This window comes from Stegostoma tigrinum, chromosome 23 (assembly GCF_030684315.1).
Source record: "Stegostoma tigrinum isolate sSteTig4 chromosome 23, sSteTig4.hap1, whole genome shotgun sequence".
NCBI classification, from domain to species: Eukaryota; Metazoa; Chordata; class Chondrichthyes; order Orectolobiformes; family Stegostomatidae; genus Stegostoma; species Stegostoma tigrinum.
The window spans coordinates 13,098,890-13,114,118 of record NC_081376.1 but is presented as its reverse complement, the minus strand read 5'-3'; the positions used below and the strand labels follow the sequence as shown (position 1 = coordinate 13,114,118).

The window sequence follows — 15,229 nt, the reverse complement described above, 5'->3', positions numbered from 1 at the left end:
CCACGCTGCCAAGAATCCTATCCTTAATCCTGTACTCAGCTTTCAAATTCGACCTTCCAAAATGCATCACCTCGCATTTATCCAGGTTGAACTCCATCTGCCACCTCTTAGCCCATCTCTGCATCCTGTCAATATCCCGCTGCAGCCTACAACAGCCCTCTATACTGTCAATGACACCTCCAACCTTTGTGTCATCTGCAAACATGCTGACCCATCCTTCAATCCCCTCATCCAAGTCATTAATAAAAATTACAAACAGTAGAGGCCCAAGGACAGAGCCCTGTGGAACACCACTCACTACTGACTTCCGGGCAGAATATTTTCCTTCTACTACCACTCACTGCCTTCTGTTGGCCAGCCAATTCTGTATCCAGACAGCTAAGTTCCCCTGTATCCCATTCCTCCTGACCTTCTGAATGAGCCTACCATGGGGAACCTTATCAAATGCCTTACTGAAGTCCATATACACCACATCCACAGCTTGACCCTCATCAACTTTTCTAGTCACATCCTCAAAGAACTCGATAAGGTTTGTGAGGTATGACCTGCCCCTCACAAAGCCGTGTTGACTGCATTTGATCAAGCCATGCTCTTCCAGATGGCAAATCCTATCCCTCAGAATCCTTTCTAACACCTTGCAGACGATAGACGTGAGACTTACTGGTCTGTAATTGCCGGGGATTTCCCTATTTCCTTTCTTGAAGAGAGGAATTACATTTGCCTCTCTCCAGTCCTCAGGTAGACTCCAGTGGAGAGCGAGGATGCAAAGATCCTCGCAAGTGGCGAAGCAATTGCATTTCTCGCTTCCCAAAGCAGCCGAGGACAAATCTGGTCCGGGCCTGGCGACTTGTCAATCTTAATGTTTGACAAAATTTTCAGCACATCAGCTTCCTCTATCTCTATCCATTCCAGCATGCACACCTGCTCTTCAAAGGTTTCATTCCACAAAGTTCGTTTCTTTCGTAAAGACGGAAGCAAAAAACTCATTTAGGGCTTCCCCTACCTCCTCAGACTCCACACACAAGTTCCTTATGTTATCCCTGATCGGCCCTACTCTTTCTTTGACCATTCCCTTATTCCTCACATAAGTGTAAAATGCCTTTGTGTTTTCCCTAATTCGTTCTGCCAAGCCTTTCTCATGCCCCCTCCTGGCTCTCCTCAGACTATTTTTGAGCTCATTCCTTGTCTGCGTGTAATCCTCTCTAGCTGAACTAGACCCTAGCTTTCTCCACCTTATGTAAGCTACCTTCTTCCTTTTCACAAGAAGCCCCACCGCTCTCGTCATCCAAGGTTCCTTTATCTTACCCCTTCTTGCCTGTCTCAGAGGGACATATTTACTCATCACTCGCAACAACTGTTCCTTAAACAGTCTCCACATGTCTAAAGTGCCCTTACCATGGAACAATTGCTCCCAGCCCATGCTTCCTAACTCATGTCTGATCGCGTCATAGTTTCCTCTTCCCCAATTAAATATCCTCCCATTTTGCCTAATCCTCTCCTTCTCAATAGCTATGTAGAAGGTGAGGCAGTTATGGTCACTATCACCAAAATGCTCTCCCACCACAAGATCTGATACCTGCCCGGCTCGTTTCCGAGCACCAAGTCTAGAATGGCCTCTCCCCTCGTCGGCCTGTCAACGTATTGCGTTAGGAAACCCTCCTGAACACACCTTACAAAAACAGCTCCATTCAAATCTTCTGCTTGAAGGAGGTTCCAATCAATATTAGGAAAGTTAAAGTCACCCATTACAACAACCCTACTACGTCCACACTTTTCCAAAATCTGTCGACCTATGCTTTCTTCAATCTCCCTGCTGCTATTGGGGGGCCTGTAGTAAACCCCTAACGAGGTGACTACTCCCTTGCTGTTCCTAATTTCCACCCATACTGACTCAGTAGGCAGATCTTCCTTGACAATGGAAGCTTCTGTAGCTGTGATACCCTCTCTGATTAGTAGTGTTACACCCCCTCCTCTTTTCCCCCCCTCCCTATTCTTTTTAAATGTTCTAAACCCTGGAACATCCAGCAACCATTCCTGCCCATGAGAAACCCATGTCTCTGTTATGGCCACAACATCATAGCACCAGATATTGATCCATGCTCTAAGTTCATTTCAGATCTGGAACTTTCTGCACAGATAGCCTTCTAACTTATTTAATGTTCAAAACCACAGAAAGAGAATTTTGCCACCCAGATAAGCTACCTGACATTGTTTAAAATCTTGGCAATAAAATAACCTCATGAAATACTACATTAATGTATAACATTCAGCCTTTCCTGCAAGAAGCTATATGCAATTACTTTTAAAGGTGTAATGTGTTATAGTAATTATTTATCTTTAATGGCAATATCATCTTTATCTTCATGAAGAGACTCAATTAAAACAAAATAACATGCAAATTTTATGAAGTAAAGATTTCTCATAATTTATATTAATCTAGTTTCCATCTGTGAACTGAAGTACATTTTCTAGGCTATCTTATGTTTCAGCTGTGGTTCATCTCAATGTCAGAAACCACTGCTAACAGTCTGGCACAAAGATCAAGGCTAGCACTCGAGTACATTACTGAGAGAACTGTGAGAAAAAGAGTACTGTGCCATGACAGGCTTTTATCGATGAGAGGATACACTCTCTCAAGCAACCAGATGCAAGCAATTAGGATAGTAAAAGGCATATTGTCCTTTTCTTGCTAGAGAATTGGGGTATAGAATGAAGAGATTTCCCTATAATTATGAAGTGCTATGGTAAGACTATGCCTGGACTACTGTGCATAGTTTTCAGGCCCAATTTTTGTAAAAGAGACTGTTATTGGGACTTTTGACCCTGCAATCTTGTCTCTGTCCCACAGGAGTCTGTCTATCCTATTTTCACTTTGGGGTGATGAGTATAGGCTGCAGATGGGACCCCATATTTGGAAGTAGATATAAGGTAGCAAGAGACAGGCAGATTGCAAGGCTGTTAGGCTAGATTGCTGGAGATACTGCCAAATGTAATCATGACTCTAGCCATCTCATCCCCACTCCTGATCCATCCTCATGCCCCTTCAATAAATGCCCTCTTTGGCTTACTCATATCCTCCATGACCTGATTCTCATAATCTCTTTTGCCCTGTCAGGTTTTGAACACCTCTTCATACATCCAACAAATACCCATAAACCTTCTTTTACCTTCCTTGCCTCTTCCATACCCACTTTTCCAGTTATTGTATATGATTAGAACCAGTGAGCTGTTGGCAAATCTGACAAGTCTTTGAAGTAAGTGATAACACAAACAACAAACTTTGACAATCTCTTTTGAAAAAAATCTGCTTGTCTTACAACCTCACAAAAGTATCAATCACAATCATTGTTGTAAGCAAGCCATTTCATATCTTTTTGTCTTACGTAAATAAAGACATTTTTTAAAAAATCTTTGAAGAAAGATTTTTACAACATAATAAATGCAATAATACAATAAAGATGTCAATCAAACAAAGCTGGCATTCCTCTGGAAAGGGGTCAACATTTCCTTGAAGCCTGAGCCCATTAGCAATTATTTCACCCAGATGAGTAATTATAATAAGACCATCTGCCAACTGTATCCACAGAGCAGTTTGCACAAATGAATAGATACCTTTTTTCCAGATGGTCTTGGGTAAAATAACGGTAGGTGTGGAACAAGACCCATAAGTTCTTCACTACTCCAACATGAAATTTCATGACAGTTGAGAGTAGGTCGCAGAAGACCATCTGATGTTTTTTACAAGCCCTCCCATCTTCAAGCCTGCCCGAGTGGGAGTGTAAATGCACTTGGTGAGGTATGATGTAAAAAACACTTCATAAAATATAGAGGAGTTAAGGGAAATTTTGTCAATAGTTGGAAGTGGCGAGCAAGTTTACAGTTGGATCTGTAATTACTTCAGTATCTAGCATTCTTGTCTGAGCTGTTGGACACACTCTGCATCAAAAATTAGCCATCCCGCCCACTGAGCTAACCAGCTCCGTAATGAGAGGTTAGATAAAGGTGAAAATCCAGGATGCAGTCACGTAAATGAAAGAAGAAAAGTTAACTATATTAAGAAATAGTCAGATGTGTTGCCAAGCTTTCAGGAGAACATAAGATAGAGCAACTTTTGATGAATCAGTTCCTTTTGGTGTGTATGTGTGTGTGTGTGTGTGTGTGTGTGTGTGTGTGTGTGTGTGTGTGTGTGTGTCTTCCTTGATGCAAACAGAAAGACAGTAATGATAAACCAACATGCTGAACTGTTCTTTTTTTTGCTGAATTCTAAATGAGCAGATTGTAGAATGAATGTGTGCTGAACCGTCAAAAATCAATCACTGCACCATGATGATGATTCCTTTACATATATTCAATCAATAAATTGTGTATTACTCATGCACAGCACTGCAAGAAAAATCAATCACTTCCAACACCAAACTCAAAAAGTATTGCTTTCTTAATATTTATGTACAAAATTTGTTGATTGCTCATGACACTGAACTAGTATATTTAGACACTGATAGGCTTTCAACAGTCAATGGCACATTTCAGTTATCACTTAGCACAGAATAGCTGTGAATTTCATTATAATTCCCTTTCATCTTCAATTAGTATTATTCTATCCAGTGAAATCAATGGGCCAAATTATTAAAATTTCAAATGATTTGGAGGACCATTTGCCTTTATAGCTCAATTACTTTCCATTTGACTTTATAAGTGGATCACTTTGAGACACTAAAAACCCGAATTCAAGTATTTCAGTTGGTCTTTCGAAATGTAATTGTTCTTGGAGAATTATAATTTCAATCATTTGTTGCATTTTTAATGAAAGGTGTCGATTTAGGTATGGATAAAGTAGAAAGAGATCCAGCCCTGTTAGTAAACTCTCCAACATATCCTGTCCTGTGGAGCAGCAATCATTATGTAAATAGAATGTTTAATAATATCGATAAATCTGTGGGTTATATTGTGGGATGCCTCTTTAAAACGGTACCATGTTCTGGTGAGATCGCCTCAGGAGCATTGTACTCATTTGCGACTGATTCGTCACTGTGTTCATTTGTGAATGAGAGAAGAGATTGAGAGAAGAGTCATGAGTTTGATTCTTAATATTCAAGCATTCAAACAAAGCTCTTCAGCTTTGAGTACAGTGAATAAGGAACCAGCTATTGGTGTACAAGACAGTAAAAAGTACCTACAATGTCAATCTGGACCATTTTAAGTTAAATCATGACACAAGGAGGGTCTGTTCATTCAAACAAGAGCAAGGCAAATTTAGTACTGATAGTGGAATTATATTTTTCATGTGTGATCAGCACATGGACTTTCAGATAGCACAAAAGCAGCAAAATGTGTATTTAATTGACATAAACAATTAAGTGTTCTGTGATAACGTAAGCAAATGCGAGGTTTTGCACAACATGAGCAAATGTGAGGTTTTGCACTTTGGAAAAAAAGAATACAGGCATGGACTATTTCTAAACGGTGAGAAAATTCGTAAAGCGGAAGTACAAAGGGATCTGGGAGTGTTGGTCCAGGATTCTCTAAAAGTTAACTTGCAGGTAGAGTCCGTGATTAAGAAAGCGAATGTAATGTTGTCATTTATCTCAAAAGGGTTGGAACATAAAAGCAGTGATGTGCTTCTGAGACTTTATAAAGCTCTAGTTAGGCCCCATTTAGAATACTGTGTCCAATTTTGGGCCCCACACCTCAGGAAGGACATAGTGGTGCTGGAGCGTGTCCAGCGGAGATTCACAAGGAAGATCCATGGAATGGGAGGTTTCACGTATGATGAACGGCTAAGGATCCTGGGATTGTATTCATTAGAGTTTAGAAGGTTGAGGGGAGATCTAATAGAAACTTACAAGATAATGTATGGCTTAGAAAGGGTGGACGCTGGGAAGTTGTTTCTGTTAGGCGGGGAGACTAGGACCTGTGGGCACAGCCTTAGAATTAGAGGGGGTAAATTGGAAACGGAAATGAGGAGACATTTCTTCAGCCAGACAGTGGTGGGCCAGTGGAAATCATTGCCACGGAGTCCAGTGGAGGCCAGGACGTTAAATGCCTCCAAGGCAGAGATCGATAAATTCTTGATCTCACAGGGTATCAAGGGCTACGGGGAGAGTGCAGGGAAGTGGAGTTGAAATGCCCATCAGCCATGATTTAAATGGCGGAGTGGACTCGATGTGCCGAATGGCCTTCCTTACACTCCTATGTCTTATGGTCTTATAAGTGTATTATTTATATATAAAAATTTGGAATTGTGTATAAATATTGTAATACATATTTGCAATATTTATGTACATAAATATTTCTTTTAAGTTTAGATTTCAAACTAGCATCTCTTTTTGTAAAGGGGTTTCAAAATTTACCAGGTCCGTCTTTCTGGAACCATGTGTCATAAAGCAAGTGACTGCAAGGCCTCCTGGAGAATCATTGGAAGTTTGTTTAACTTAGTTCAAACTTTTGGTTCAGTTCAAAGGAGATCTGAATGGGGTCAGAAGTGAGCACAGCCTGTCCTAGAAAAGGAGATTGTTTAGAGCATGAAAGAAATGTTTCAAAGCAGAGCTATATTGTACTCAACATTTGAAGTGTTCAGGAAAGAAACAAATTTCAGTGTTTAGTTCAGATCTTTAGCATCTGCAATACTTTCCTTTTATTTAAAGGAATAAGCTACCTCAGTGAAAGAATGTAGTTTATAAAACTTCCAGACCAGGGGTGTTTGATTAAAACTCTACAGATTAGTAAAAGACTGAGAGAGCCTATACCCTTAAATGTATGAGTGTTCCAGGAACAATACAGCTTGCAGGACATGAACTGAGAAAAAGTAGTTATGTCAGACCTACAGTTTGGACTGGGAAGGAAAGTTTCCCTGGATTCTGAATAACTAAAGTGATAGTGTTCAGGAATAGATTTATATAGCACAGTCCTAGAATAATGGATAGGACACTGTGGAATGAGATGAGGAAGAAATACTTCATTCAGAATGTGGTGAATATTTGCAATTCTTGACCCCAGAAGGCTGGTGAACATTGTGTATCCTCAAGGAAGACACTGATGGGTTTCTGGAAATTAATGACATCAAGGAATACAGGGATATTGCATATTACAGAGGAAATTAGTTGTCAAATAAATCAAGTATTGTTGGATTTTGTCATTTTTGTGGTTCTACAGTCACTCGACATGGTGATCTGAGAAAAATGAGCTCTGGTTTTGTCCAATTTGCTTTTAATTTTGTTTTGGTCGTGTTGAAAGGGACCTGTGGTGTTTTGGGACAGCTGCAGGACAGAATCATTCGGAGACCTTCTTTTGTTTTGTAGACCGCCCACTGCCAGCTACCAATCTGACAGTACCCCAGTCTGAGATTCGGGGTCGAAGTTTGCTGTTGCAATGGAAAACAGGGAGTGACCGGTCATCACCAATCCGCTACTTCACGGTGCAAGTAAAGGAACTGCCTAACATGGATTGGCAGACACACACCTCTTCAATTAGTCATGATGCTACATCATATCTTATTGACCGGTAATGTGTGCAGTCACTTTAATTTGAAATTCTGCATCTTGTATAGGGTAAATAAATATTTATCAAATTAAGACAAAGCTGCATTTTGTGCATGTGAATCAATTAATTGAAAGAGAATGCGATTTTCTGAAAATCTGAAATCAGAATAGACAATGTTGAAAATACTGGAGGAGAAATATTATGAAAGGTAATGTACGATAATTTATTTTCCAAGCCAACAGAAAAAATTGGGCTGCACTTTACGAGGCTCTACGTGATCTACGCTGTTACTTAGCCCACCCACCCAATAGCTGACTGCCTCCAGCCATTTTATGCGAGAAGCTGACTTAATTGTTTCATGGGAGGACATAATGCCTTAGAGAGATGCCAGCCATTCTGATTGACCATATCTCTGCAGTCCCAGCAGAGCCTTGTTCAAGCAGTGACCACTGCTGGGACTACAGGCAGTCCCTGAGAAAAATAAATGATAGAGCTAAGGTTTTTTAATAAATCCAGGTTTGGATGGGCCTGGCTGACACACCCAACTAACAGGGTTTTTTAGTGGGGGCGGAGGTGTGTGGAGGTGTTTTTGAGCTGGGTTGTGGGTTGAAGGGGAGATATGACCTTGGGAGGGTGTGTCTCCTGTGTGTACAGGGAACCACTCCTAAAGGAGTACTTCCCCCAACCCAGCTTCTCCTCTTTGCCCAACTGCAGCCAGTGTAGTGAAAGCTGCTGCGTTACCAGCCTGGCTCCCATCTCCCTAGCCTTAGGTAAAACAATGGCAGATATGGAATGTGATCATTAAGTGACCATTATTGGCTTAATTACTTCAGTAGATCCGATGGCTGACAGACTTTTTCCGAGGGTAGAGGTAGCTTTTATGAGGGGATGTAGTTTTAAGGTGAGTGGAGGTAGATTTGGGGAGATGTCAGAGGTAGGTTCTTTACTCAGAGAATGGTAGGGGCATGGAATGCATTGCCGGAGAGGGTAATGGAGTCGGTCTCATTGTGGGCATTTAAGTGGCTATTAGTTAGGTACATGGATGATAGTATAAGGTAGCGGTGGAGGTTAGATAGACCTTAGGTTTCAGGTAAAAGTTTGGTACAACATAGTGGGCCAAAGTGCCTGTACTGTGCTGTACCGTTCTATGATACCACATGCCCTCTCCTCTTGGCAAACTGCTCACCAGGGGAATCATTCATGTTCTGTGAAAAGATGGATTGGATAGATTTTTGTACTTTAGTACAAGGATAGATTTAGTGCTTTATGTACTTCCCTCAAATTGGATCTGTGGTTTCAGATGAAGGCAGTTTTATCTTTTAAGATTCCAATACAAATCTGGGCAATACACCAACCTAGGACCAAGGCAAACAATCAATGTCATGTGTAATATCAAATTGTTATTCTGTTATTGGTACACAAAACCACTATCGCATTATGGTCTGCTTAAATGTACTAATATTGAAGCCTGTACAAGGTTGGTGTAAGAGTATGACAGGAATCTTCAACACAAGGACAATTATCATGGTTCAGTTGATTGTTACCTAGAGCAGTTCCCTGAGGTGACTCCTAAGGCTTCTCTCAACAGCCTTCTATCTTCAATATAGTGAACAATCACAAATATTCTATTGTTAAACTCGTGACCACATCTCTTTCAGACAGTACATAGCAGCCCATAGAAACAAACTACATCATTTTTTTTGCTTATGTCACTGCTAATTTTCTTTTGGGAGTAATGATATCTCAAATCTGCCTTCCCTGACTACTGATCTTTTTGCTATTAATCGCATTTTCTACTTATTCTATTTTATCAAAATCCTCCATGACGTAGAACATCTGTATTTTAGTTCACCTTAATTTTCTCTTTGTTAAGGCCAACAGTCCCAGCTTCTCTTGTCTTCACACTTAAATAAAGCTTCATTAGAATGGCATCAGAGATATAAAATCTAACTCCATCTCTAAGGCGTTGGCATTCTTCCTAAATAGTGGTAACCCAAGTTATCACAATATTCTAGTTGGGGCTAACCAGTATTTTATAAAGACTTCATGTAACTTCTTCGCTTTGAACTCTAAGCACCATTTACAGCCTTCTCAACTTGTCCTGCCATTGTCAAATTCTTCACAGAACCACAAAATACAAAAGGAGGCCATTTGTTCCATTGTGTCTGCATCAGCTATCTAAAGGAGCAGTATGACTTAGTACCATTCTCCTATTTTTCCCCATAACTATGAATGTTGTTTCTGTTTAACTAATTATTTAGTACCTTCTTAAAGCCTCAATTAAACCTGTCTCCACCACCCTTCAATGTATTCCTATCTACGCAATGTGTGTGAAAGAATTTTTCTTGTATCACATTTATTTCTCTCGCTAGTTACCATCTGCCTTTGCTCACCCATTCACGATCCTCATAAGAGAGGGAACAGTCTCTCCTTTTCTTCATTGTACAGCTCCCTCATGATTTTAAAAACTGCTTTGAAATATCGTCTTAGCCTTCTTATCTCCAAGGAAAACAGTGTCAACTTCTCCAATCTAACTTCACGACTGATTTTCACTCCTGCATCCATTCTCACACCTCCAGTGAGCAGTCTAGTTGTCTATCACCATTCACGAATGGATGTGACAGCATTTGTAGAGCTTAGATTTGGTTCATTGGTTGTGGAATTGTTTAGCTCTACATCGATTACAGCTCATCTCATTTGGCATGCTGCTCCAGGCATGCCTGCCTGCACTCATCATTAAACTAGGGATGATTCTGATGGTAATGGTAAACTGGGAGATATGTCAGCCATAAGGTCACCATTGAGTACAGTTCGGCTTCTGTTGATGCCCATACTGCCTCATGGAGGCCCAGTCTAGATCTGTTCAAAGTCTATCTGATTTAACACAGTGATTGTGCCACACAACAAGATGAAAGGCATTCTCAGTGGGAAGACAGGACTTCGTATCCAAAAGGACTGTGCAGTGCAGGCAGATTTGTGAGGGTAAGATCAGCTATGTTTTTGCCTCTTGTTGAGGGAAAACTTGCCGCAGACCCAGACTAGCAGCTGTGTTATTTAGGACCCAACTAGTACATTCAGTACTGGTGCTGCAGAGCCACTCTCCACTCCTACCACTCTGATTGTTTCTTCCAGTTATGTCCACCGTGGAGACTATCAATTCATCAGCCAAGAGGGGGCAGGGAACAGTACATCATAATCAGCCAAAGGTTTCCTTTCCTACTTTTGACCTGATGCTATAAGTCTTCATGGGGTGCAGAGTCAATATTGAGGACTCCCAGGGCAACTGCTCCCAGTTGTATAACATTGTGCTGCCACTTGGAGTCATGGAGTCATTGAGATGTACAGCACAGAAACAAATTCTTCGGTCCAACTCTTCCATGCTGACCATATACCCTAAATCTAGTCCCATTCGCCAGCATTTGGCCCATATCCCTGTAAGGCCTTCCTGTTCATATACCCATCCAGATGCATTTTAAATGTTGTAATTATACCAGACTCCACCACTTCTTCTGGAAGCTCATTCAATGCACGCACCACCTTCAGTGTGAAAAAGATGCCCCTCAGGTCCCTTTTAACCCTCAGGTTTCCCCTCTCACCTTAAACCTATGCTCTCTAATTTTGGATTCCCCCACCCTGGCGTAAAGACCATGTCTATTTACCATATCCAGGCCCCTCATGATTTTATAAATCTCTATAAAGTCACCTCTCAGCCCCAGTCTATTCAGCCTCTCCCTATAGCTTAATCCCTCCAACCCTGGCAACATCCTTGTAAATCCTTTCTGAACCCTTTCAAGTTTGACAACATCTTTCCTAAAGCAGTGAGATCAAAACTGCATGCAGTATTCCAAAAGTGGCCTAACCAACATCCTGTACAGCCACAACATGACCTCCCAATTCCTACGCTCAGTGCTTTGACTGATAAAGGCAAGTGTACCAAGCTGCCTTCACTACCCTGTCTCCCTGGGACTCCACTTTCAAGGAACTATGAACCTGCACTCCAAGGTCTCTTTGTTCAGGACCTTACCATACAAGTCCTGTCTTGGTTTGCCTTTCCAGCCTGAAAAGAATCCATTAGCCATACTCTATGTTTTCTTTCCCTTCACCAATTTTACACGCACATTGCTGTTGTCTCATTTCTTACATGAGCTACAAAGTTTCTCACAAGCCTGTTGTGTGACACTGTACCAAATGCCTTTTGGAATTCCACATGCACCTCATCAGCATTACTCTCATCAACTTCCTCTTTACCACTTCAAAAAGCTTCAGCAAGTTAGTTAAAAATGATTTTCCCTTAAAAAATCTGTGATGCCTCCTCTTAATCAACAAGGCTTATCCTTGTAACCTTTTCTCAACAAGCAAGTTACACTTTTCTAGTCCTGTGGCACTGCTCCCAAATTCAGGAAAGAGTGAAACATTGTTGCCAGTGCCTGTGCAATTTCCAATCTCAGTTCCTCTGATGTATTTCTTCCAGTCCACATGCCTTGTCAACATTAAGTATCAACTGCCTAGCCAGTGCCACCACTTCACCAATTTTAAATACTTCTAGTGACGGGTTTCCTTCACTGTCACCAAGGTCTGACCAGCAATTTGTTCCTTAGTAAGGACAAATGAAAAGTATTCATTTAATATGTCAGTTATGTCCCAAAGCTCCACATGTAAATGTCCTATTTCGTCCCAAATCATCACGACTCCTACTTCTACAACACTTCTACTATTTATGTGCCAATGGAAGATTTTGGGCTTTCCCTTTGTGTGCTGTTAGCAGCTTTATCATAATCCTTCTTTGGTGCCTTTAGTCGTCTTTCTTCCCTTCTGAACCTTCTGTATTCACTTTGGTTCTCAATTCTATTTACTACCTGAGATAAGCACACTTTTTTGTTTATCTTAATCTATCTCAATTTTCATCAATTTCAGAAATTTCCCAGAATTTTCACACTTGACCATCTGTGGAGAGAAATCAAAATTGATGTTTCAGATCCAGTGACCTTTCTTCAAAACTGTGATTTTTCTCCACAGCTGCTGCCAGACCTGCTGAAATTTTATAGCAGGTTCTGTTTTTGTTTCTGATTTCCAGCATCCACACTTCTTTTGTTTCTTTTATCTATGAAGAGAAATCAGAGTTAACGTTTCACTCTAGTGACCCTTCTTCAGAAGATCTTAGTAATGCATTTTGTTGGTACCAGTTCCCTTAATTCTGTGTTTAGCCATTGCAGATGCTGTCAGTCATTCTTTCGTGACAGGTTTCGTGAGTTTGAAAGTTTCAGTTAATTCCCAAAATGGTACAGAATTTTCATTACATTTTCTACATTGTTTTCCTTGAAAAATTGGTTTTACAAAATCCTGAATTTTTTTTCCTGTCATTTGACAGCTTAAAGCCTTACACTTCCTACCAGTTACGAGTAATGGCAACTAATGATATTGGAGACAGTGTTTACAGTGTACCAACAGAGTCAGTGACAACACTGCAGGATGGTAAGGATGAGTTGAGCTATAGCATTATTTTTGCTCTGTTCTAATTATTAATTACATTCTTTGATTTAATTGCATTTTAACTTATCATCCTTCTGTTTAGTTCAGAATAAATATTTAAATTTTAGTTCTCAAATAGTGATTTGCTTAGAAGACTGTATTCATTATAATAGATTATTAATATTTAACTATGATTATCTGAATTGAAAAAGTCTTGTCTGAACTCTTAACTAGATTGTAATAAGATGACAGCTGTGTACGATGAAAATCTGAGTTTGCCAGAAGCAAAAGGGGAAAATAAAAATTCACTGCTGAGCAAAAGCGGGTGAAAAGTGATTGGAAAATAACTGACTGAGAGAAATAGATTGATTTAAAATATTCTCATTGTGCTATGTTTCTTGTATATATTATCTTCACATCAGCCTGTAAAATAATGTCATATCTGATGAAATAATTATTTTTCTTTTAAATGCTACATTTGGTTCCTTGTTTATATTGTGTTGTTTAACGCAACAATTGATAACAGTTGAAGTACATTCTTCTTGGGGCACAAGGATGACAGAAAATGTTTTGTATTGCTACTGTCAGCAATAGATGAAATGATGCTCCAATTTATCTTGCAATATTTTTCTGGTTGTGCCTTCTTGGAAACAGCACACCCATGTGTGCAGTTCAGTGTTTTCCTTCTTTAGTTCTCTGAACATCTCAAAGGGAGGTCTTTGGTGAACCTTATTTGCCGAACTTTCGGAATGTATCATTTTTTTTTAAACCATAGACAGGGCGAGTGTGCTGGCCCAGTTCCTAATCCACCATAACAGGAAACAAACCCCAAGCTATTGCCGCTAACCTAATTCAAACACCAGGCTAGCCATTCTTTATTCAGTACAATGTACACCTGAATGTATACTTGCAATCTAATAGCATTGAGAAAAGAACTAAGTAACAATAAATTGTATTTTTGAAATATATGTATGAGATATGAATGTTACAAGACCAGAATTTATTGCTGTGCATTAATTAGCCCTTCAGGTGCTGAGCAATCTGCTTGAACTGCTGCAGTCTGTGTGATCAGATAAACGCACACTGCTGGGAAGGTGTTTAAGGACGTTGACCTGAAGGAACCTTGATGTATTTCCAGGTCAGAAAGGTGTATAAGATGGAAAGAATTTTGCAGGCTCAGTTGTCCCCAAACACCTGCTGTCCATGTGCATCTGGGTGACAGAGGTCACTGGCTTGTAAAGATGCTGTCAAATGAACCTTTGTGAACCCTAACCGTAACCTATTCTTTAAGTAGTTTAGAAAACCAACTGAAGTGTTCCAAAGTATTTCACTGCAGCCTAAACAGACAGAAATTGACACTTGTATGGATAGCATTTATTCATAATGTTACTCTTGGGGGAATTGGTTAAAAAGAGATACTAAGCTCAACTAAGAAAATTGTTTCCCCAGCCTAACAAAATTGTGATGCTCTTTGTAAATGAGCACCTTTGTTGTTTCACATCACATAAAACAGAGAGATATCACCCCCTATTAATCTTCAGTTATCTTCAGAATTGCTCAACAAGAGTATAAAGTTGTGATGTACTGGTCAATTGCTTCACCTATAGTTTTCTTTTTCAGTTCCCAGCAAACCACCAGTTATTCTGTCTGTGATTCCACGTACCACTACCTCGGTCCTTGTTCAATGGAAGGCAAGTTATGTCCTCTGGACTGTAATTAATTCTTTGTGTATTAAAAGTGTCTGTTCAGTTAGTGAAGAAGTCTTTTTTTAACCATTTATCACAATGCATTATTTAAATGAGATTTATAAATGACATAATTAGTAGCAACACAAAACATGACACAATGAATCACATTATCATGGTATGATGATCAGTAACTCTATATTATATTCATAATATGGTACTGTGCTTCAAGAGTGATGAATGTGATGTTAGCATTGGCTAAACATCTACTATTCATTCATAAATGTACCTCTAATCTGGTAATGGATGACAAACTCACCTCTACTATTATATGCTTAACAAGCTTCTCCAGATTTCTAGAGGAAAATTGCCTTTATGAGATCAACACATCTCAGGGATATGGCTTAACATTTTTAGCAGCATTTTCATCCATGAAACATGAATGAAATTATTTACAACATGGTATTGCAAATCTTGTCATGAACCATGTCTTGAAATAGATCTATAACTTCTGTTTCTATTTTTACTATAATTTTGTTTTTTTTTTGCTATTCATAGTGCTTGGACTTAACACCTAAATAGTACACTGACCTTCT

The 15,229-nt window shown here is 39.8% G+C and overlaps 1 protein-coding gene across 1 annotated transcript in view; it reads left to right on the top strand.

The window, feature by feature from the left end:
* Positions 1–15,229, top strand: part of sdk1a (sidekick cell adhesion molecule 1a) — a 752,575-nt gene that overhangs the window by 644,409 nt on the left and 92,937 nt on the right. Inside the window, exons 30-32 of the mRNA XM_059653924.1 lie at positions 7,299–7,500; positions 12,848–12,951; positions 14,569–14,639. Of these exons, the coding sequence (XP_059509907.1) occupies positions 7,299–7,500; positions 12,848–12,951; positions 14,569–14,639 (377 nt within the window). The remainder of the gene's footprint in view (positions 1–7,298; positions 7,501–12,847; positions 12,952–14,568; positions 14,640–15,229) is intronic.